We start from the raw sequence: 6,509 nt of genomic DNA, 5'->3' as shown, positions 1-6,509 counted from the left end.
AGACGTGAGAAAAGGGACACGCGTTACCATACCACGTAAATCCACGATCGGTGATCGTTCAGCGGAACGCAACCGCATCGGTATTGTTCGTGAGCACGATATTTCCGTTGATCGCGTTGCAATTCGTTCGTACCGAAGAAAAAGGATCACTTACCTGCCCTTTCTCCGTCTTTCTTTCTTTTCTTCCCGTTCCGCCTAGTTCTAGTTGATCGACTCGGTTGCAACGAACCGTTTAAACTGTGCACGATCGTTCTAACTCGTAGATCGTTAGATTTTTGTTAACGATATATAGTACCAGTTACGATCAGCAACAAACGCCGATTCGAGTTATATTCGAAACGAATGATTTCCAACGTCCGTCCTAGGTAAATACTTTGTTGCGTTGTGTACCGTTCTTTTTTTTTTTTTTTTTTTTTCTTCGAAACTTCGGATTTTATTCAGCAAATGTACGATATCTCCTTTTGGTTCTCGACTCGATTAAACTTTAACGATCATTCAAAGCGTCGAAGCTAACCCGAAATTCTTGGTACCGACACATTTTTATATTTGATCAATGTGCAACTATGCTATCGCTATTAATTTATTGTCTAGCTGATCTTCGATAAAACAAAAACCCAAGTATTGTACATATATAATTATGGGTGTGCGTGCATGCATATGAGAGATAGAACGAGCGAAAGAGAGAGAGAGAGAGAGGGAGAGAACGCGAGCGCGTATGCAATACTGTACCGTGTCAAGTATAAATAAGTAAATATACTCTAATGCAAAGTGTGCTTTCAATGACAAGATACAACAACCAATGCTTTAGTTTACAGATGATAATAAAAACTTTTAAACGAGCAACAACATGGTCTTTTCGATAACGAATTGTTGATGCGAGTCGCTTTTCATTTTTCACAATGAATGTACTTTAATTTACGCAACACCGCCGACGAGTCAATGTTATCGTTCGACGCGCATCGTGATTTCACGCGTAACGATTATTAATTGAAAATAAAGATTTCGCGAATAGAATATTTTTGCAACGTCTGCAAGATTGCGCGTGGAAAACAACTCGCCGAGAAACATTATACTTTCCGTATTCCTCGAATAATGGTATCGGTGCGAACGAAAACATTACAATCGTAGTTTCGATAATGAACGAATTGAAAAAAAACAAAGTTGTCGGAACGATAGTGTCCGCCAAAGAAGCTATGTATCAGTGATCAACCGCCGCAGAGCTGTGATACACGCGTGTTACATTCTACGGTGAAAGTATATGTTCCACACTATGTTCCGGCTAATAAAGACCAAGGTATTTGTATGAAAGCGCGTGCTTCGTTCTTTTTTGATTTCTTTTCGAAACAAAAAATTGTAAAGTTTTCAGCGAATGATTTTCAGGTGAACGCGAGATGTATCGGCTCTGCGAGATCGGTAGCGACAACGCCACGAAGGAGCCAGACTTCATCGGTACAACTGCCGGACCGCGCGGATGTTGTAATAATCGGTAAATCAACTAAACCAAAAATTTTCATCGTTTCGAATCGTTGCAAATCTATTGATCTGTTTAAACTGTGTAACATTTGAATGATGATATTGAACGAAATTTATTTGCAGGTGGTGGAAGCGCCGGTTGCAACGCGTTGTATCACTTGGGAAAATCGGGAATCAAAGCTGTTCTATTGGATAAATCGAAATTAATATCTGGAACCACATGGCATACTGCGGGCCTCGTATGGGGTATACGTGGACCGTACGACGTCGAGATGCAACTGCTCAACGCTACCAAACGAGTGCTGAAGTCTTTGGAGGATGAGACTGGTATCGATCCAGGTTGGATCAACAACGGTGGACTCCTCATCGTTCACACTGTCGTAAATATTCGAGAACGTACAAAATTACTGTACAAGGTGGACTCGGAGTAGGATTGGAAACAACTTTTTCTAATCATTCAATTCGTTCCTTCTCAAGTGCATAGCATAACCGAGACAATAACTCAAGTGCATAGCATAACAAATCTCCATAGAGATCCACAATCTAACAACGAATCGTCCAAGTCTACGACGAACAAATTGAACTATTATCGAACAAGTTATTCGCGCGTTGAAATCCTGTTCTGAACTCTAGTCTGCCGTGCACAATTACGGACAATATTTTCTACAGTCGACGTTCTAGGAAAGACTGGAAGAATGCAAAAGACTGGTCAGTGGATCGAAAGTGCTCGATCTTGGAGCGCGTATAATCTCGCCTAAAGAGGCGAAAGACTTGTTCCCTCTGCTCGACGAGAAATCGTTCCGGGCAGCTGTCTATTCTCCGACAGACGGTGTCGTCGATCCAAGCATGTTGATAAACGCTTTGACAAAATCGGCGAGGACCAACGGTTGTCAGGTAAAAAATGGTGCTCCGGTTTTTCGGTGATGACATTTTTCTGTTGGCTCTTACTCTGTTCTGGGTGATTCACAGGTGATCGAAGATTGTCCAGTGACGAAGATATTAACGGACGACATCGGTCCGAATAAGAAAAAGGTTTGCGGTGTCGAGACGCCCTACGGGATTCTGAAGAGTGACGTTGTTTTAAACGCTGCCGGGATTTGGTCGAAGAACGTTGCGAACTCGTTGAACGTGGACATTCCACTGGTACCGTTTAAACACGCGTATGTTGTCACCGAGCCGATGGCGGAGGTGGAACAGCGACTTCCAAACGTTCGGGACTCCGATTACAGTATGTACTTTCGAATTCAAGGAAACTCGATCGCATTAGGCGGCTACGAATCAAATCCTATCCTAATAGGATCCGTAAGTTCTCGTCAACTCTGTTCGAATCTGCCAGCATCTTTCGCATTATCGCAATTTCTATTATGATCTCTATTATGTACAAAAGCCACCCGACAACTTCTCGTTCAGTCTGTACGAGCTGGATTGGGATGTTTTCAATGTACACATGGACGCCACGACTCGACTGATGCCGAAATTTTCCACGACCGGGATCAGAACAACCGTGTGCGGTCCGGAAAGCTTCACGCCCGATCATAAGCCGCTTATGGGTAAAAATCGAAGATTAAATTGTCTAGTTATTTCTAATCGAACCTGTTCGTGTATTACGTTTGAAAGGTGAGGATCCACGGTGCAGTGGACTGTTTTATTCATGCGGTTACAATAGTGCTGGCATGATGTGGGGAGGTGGATGTGGCGAACAGATTTCACGATGGATAATTAATGGTCGGCCAGATTATTACATGTTCGATTATGATATCAGAAGGTAATACTTGTCCCAATCGACTGTGTCACAGTGTAACACTTTGTCGTTTTGTAGATTTATCCCAGAGCAGCGAAACAATTTGACTTGGATGACCGAAAGATCTTACGAAGCCTATGCGAGAAATTATAACATCGTATTTCCACACGACCAACCACTGAGCGGTAGAAATCTCAAAACGGATCCTTTTCACGATGTAAACGCTTAATTTCTAACGTTTGATTTCAATCTTTGCCAGAGTTGTCTATAGAAATGATTCGTTTGCTGCAGCTGCTCGTCGAAGAGGGTGCCATTATGGAAGAACGTCAAGGCTGGGAACGACCCGGATGGTTTTATCCGAACAAAAAAGTTCAGATCATACCGTACAACTATGAAAAACCATCTGAAACGTCGGGAACCGAGACAGACGAATATCGTGAGATATTAGAAAAAGAATATAGTTTCGAGTTTTCGTCGTTCGACGATGTGGTAAGTCAAATTATTCGATGACGGTTGCGTCGACAAATATTAGCAAAATGTGTGTTTCCGCTAGATTCGAAACGAGGCTCTTGCCTGTCGAAACGATGCCGCTTTATTCGACATGTCCTACCTTGGAAAATTTTATCTTTGCGGTCCAGAAGCACGGAAAGCGGCCGATTACTTGTTCACGGCAAACACGCGTTGTGAAACGAATAAAACAATTTACACTTGCATGCTGAACAAGGCTGGAGGAGTAGAAATGGACTGCACGGTTACAATCATGGAACCCGGTTCAAGTGGAATTGTGGATCCAATATTCAAAGACATAGCATTCTACGTCGGTAAGTGTTGTTCTGTCCCATAAATTTACCGTCGACTCTGACTCGTGTTTCCGGCTTTTCATGATTTTCTTCGCGTTCGATTATTTTGAATATTAGTCTCGAGCGGAGCGGCGGCGTATCACACCTGGGCTCACATGAACAAAGTCATAGAGGAGGAAGGTTTCGAAACATCTTTGCACGATGTTACCGAACAAATTGGTATCCTGTCTATCCAAGGTCCTAACAGGTATCGTAAACTACACAGAATGTCCTAATATTCGTGATAGAACCACAAACGGAATGATTCTGTACAGAAAGATTTAATTTTATATTTTCGACTTAGTTTTCGCTTAGTTAGATTGCATTGTGTGCGATTTTAGCCGCAGCATCGTGGAATCGTTGATAGAAGAGGAAATTTCGGACGAATCGTTCGGCTTCTCGACCACCAGACTATGCAAAATTGGAAATCATCTGGCACGCTTAATCAGAATCAGCTTTGTTGGCGAACTCGGTTTCGAAATACATATACCCAGGTCGTCGTGCCAGTCGATTTATATGTCCTTAATGGAGTACAGAAAAAAATATAACATGAAACTCGCTGGATTCAGAGCACTGTACAGTCTCAGTTGCGAAAAAGGTACGTAATAGAAAAATCTAACAGCGGAGACAGCACAGTGACCAGGTTGAATGTGCAACGAAAATTTTTCTTACATGTATTCCACAGGATATCATCTTTGGGGCTCAGATATTCGATCGGACGATAATCCCGTTGAAGCTGGATTAGGATTCGTTTGTCGCGATCACGGTTGCTATCAAGGAAAATCATCAGTCGATCTGTTGCGACAAAATGGAATCAAAAGGAGACTGCTGCACTTTCATGTGGACAGGTGCGTTTATCACAACGGAACACCGATGAAACACGTTCGATGGTATTGCATATGATAGATACGATACATACAATGGTCTTATTTTTTGTTGCAACAGCTGCATCCCATTGTGGGGTTTGGAACCTATTTACAGAAACGATGTCCTCGTTGGCTATCTACGAAGAGCAGAACGAGGATACAGCTGTAAAAGCACTATTGGACGCGGGTAATAAAGATACAACCGATCAAATATTATTATTGTCTTTTATCGAACATAATGACTTCAAACTTACTAATCTTTTATCCTTTTTGTACAGATATATTAAACATCCGAACGGAGAGAATATCTCGGAAGAGTTTCTGAAAAATGGTAACTATGAGATTGAAGTAATGGGAAAACGATGCAAAGCTGATGTTTACCTAAGAAGTCCATTCGACCCTCGCAACAAAAGGATAAGAGGAATTTATGAAAACGTATTATGTCCGTGATTGTAACACGTTTATACAGTCTTTGTTTGTACTTTTACAATTAAAGTGTACAGCTAGCATGCCAAAGGATTAGCATGTATAGTGACGCTGGTTATTCGGGTTTCTGTAAGGGGTTTGTAATTCTTTGGGTTCACGGGTAGCTTTTCCAATTGCTCTAACGTTTCCATTCCGTCTATTACCCTAAAAATAAGAAAATCATTATATCTGGATCGTAGTTATTGTATATACTGATGTAAACTATATAACAAAAATATTTACTTTCCGAACAATGTATACTTTAAGTCTAAATGCGGTTGCGGTCCATAAGAAATGAAAAATTGACTGCCATTCGTATTCGGACCGTTATTCGCCATAGAAACAAGACCTCTGGCATTGTGTTTTAGTTCTTCCTTGAACTCGTCCTCGAATTTACGATTCCATATCGAAGTTCCACCCTTACCGGTTTGCGTGGGATCCCCAGTTTGCACGATAAATCCTTTTATATTGCGATGAAATAAACAATTGTTATAGTAATCGCTGGCGCACAAAGCAAGAAAATTCTACAAAACAAAAAGTTTCAGTCGAGGTTGATAGAGCATGCGCCCGTTAAGTTAACTGGTATTACAGAAACAATTACTTCGCTCGTTTTTGGGCACAGCTCGCAAAACAACTCTATCTTTATGTCACCGACGTCCGTGTGTAGAGTTACGCTCTGAAAATGAAATTATGTATGAAATGCGCCAATTACAACGAACACGATGGTATTTATTTACGTACCATTTTTCAACCGATTTTGGTCAATTTCTTCAAATTGAAAAAGCATTATCTATTATTACCTGCATTTCCCATTTTCCATGACATACCATCTACGCAGAACCGATAAAAAAACCGAATGTACACACGTACAGGCGGCCATTTTGAATTTTATACGAGTACCAACGAAATCAAATGTATGCAGTTATTTTTAAAGAAATTTCATGCATTTCTTGTATATATTCTTGTTAAATGGTCGTGGACAAGTTAGAAAATTAAGAAACGCTTATTTACGAGAAAATTGGGGCATTTGAGAGCGAAAAAAGAAGCGTGGAATATAGCTGACGGAATAATTCCCATAAATTTGTAATGAATTTGACTTTGGTTCGAAGCGGCCAGGCATCGTAG

General features: G+C 41.1%; 2 protein-coding genes across 2 annotated transcripts; one reads left to right on the top strand and one right to left on the bottom strand.

Moving 5' to 3' along the window:
• The first annotated feature begins 2 nt into the window (after positions 1-2).
• On the top strand, positions 3-5,435 carry LOC143359626 (sarcosine dehydrogenase, mitochondrial-like). Its single transcript, XM_076797689.1, has 15 exons — positions 3-1,294; positions 1,381-1,486; positions 1,597-1,853; positions 2,155-2,367; positions 2,443-2,775; positions 2,861-3,023; positions 3,091-3,238; positions 3,293-3,431; positions 3,506-3,703; positions 3,768-4,035; positions 4,132-4,261; positions 4,395-4,651; positions 4,739-4,901; positions 4,999-5,106; positions 5,198-5,435. The coding sequence occupies exons 1-15, from the start codon at positions 1,259-1,261 to the stop codon at positions 5,367-5,369; spliced, it is 2,691 nt and encodes an 896-aa protein (XP_076653804.1). The 5' UTR covers positions 3-1,258; the 3' UTR covers positions 5,370-5,435.
• Positions 5,365-6,286, bottom strand: LOC143359633 (peptidyl-prolyl cis-trans isomerase-like 3). Its single transcript, XM_076797704.1, has 4 exons — positions 6,126-6,286; positions 5,986-6,060; positions 5,628-5,908; positions 5,365-5,549 (listed from the first exon to the last, which is right to left on the bottom strand). The coding sequence occupies exons 1-4, from the start codon at positions 6,126-6,128 to the stop codon at positions 5,423-5,425; spliced, it is 486 nt and encodes a 161-aa protein (XP_076653819.1). The 5' UTR covers positions 6,129-6,286; the 3' UTR covers positions 5,365-5,422.
• Positions 6,287-6,509: the final 223 nt, after the last annotated feature.

The sequence above is a fragment of the Halictus rubicundus genome, chromosome 12, assembly GCF_050948215.1.
Source record: "Halictus rubicundus isolate RS-2024b chromosome 12, iyHalRubi1_principal, whole genome shotgun sequence".
In the NCBI taxonomy this organism is placed as follows: Eukaryota; Metazoa; Arthropoda; class Insecta; order Hymenoptera; family Halictidae; genus Halictus; species Halictus rubicundus.
This window is presented reverse-complemented; position numbering and strand designations above follow the sequence as displayed.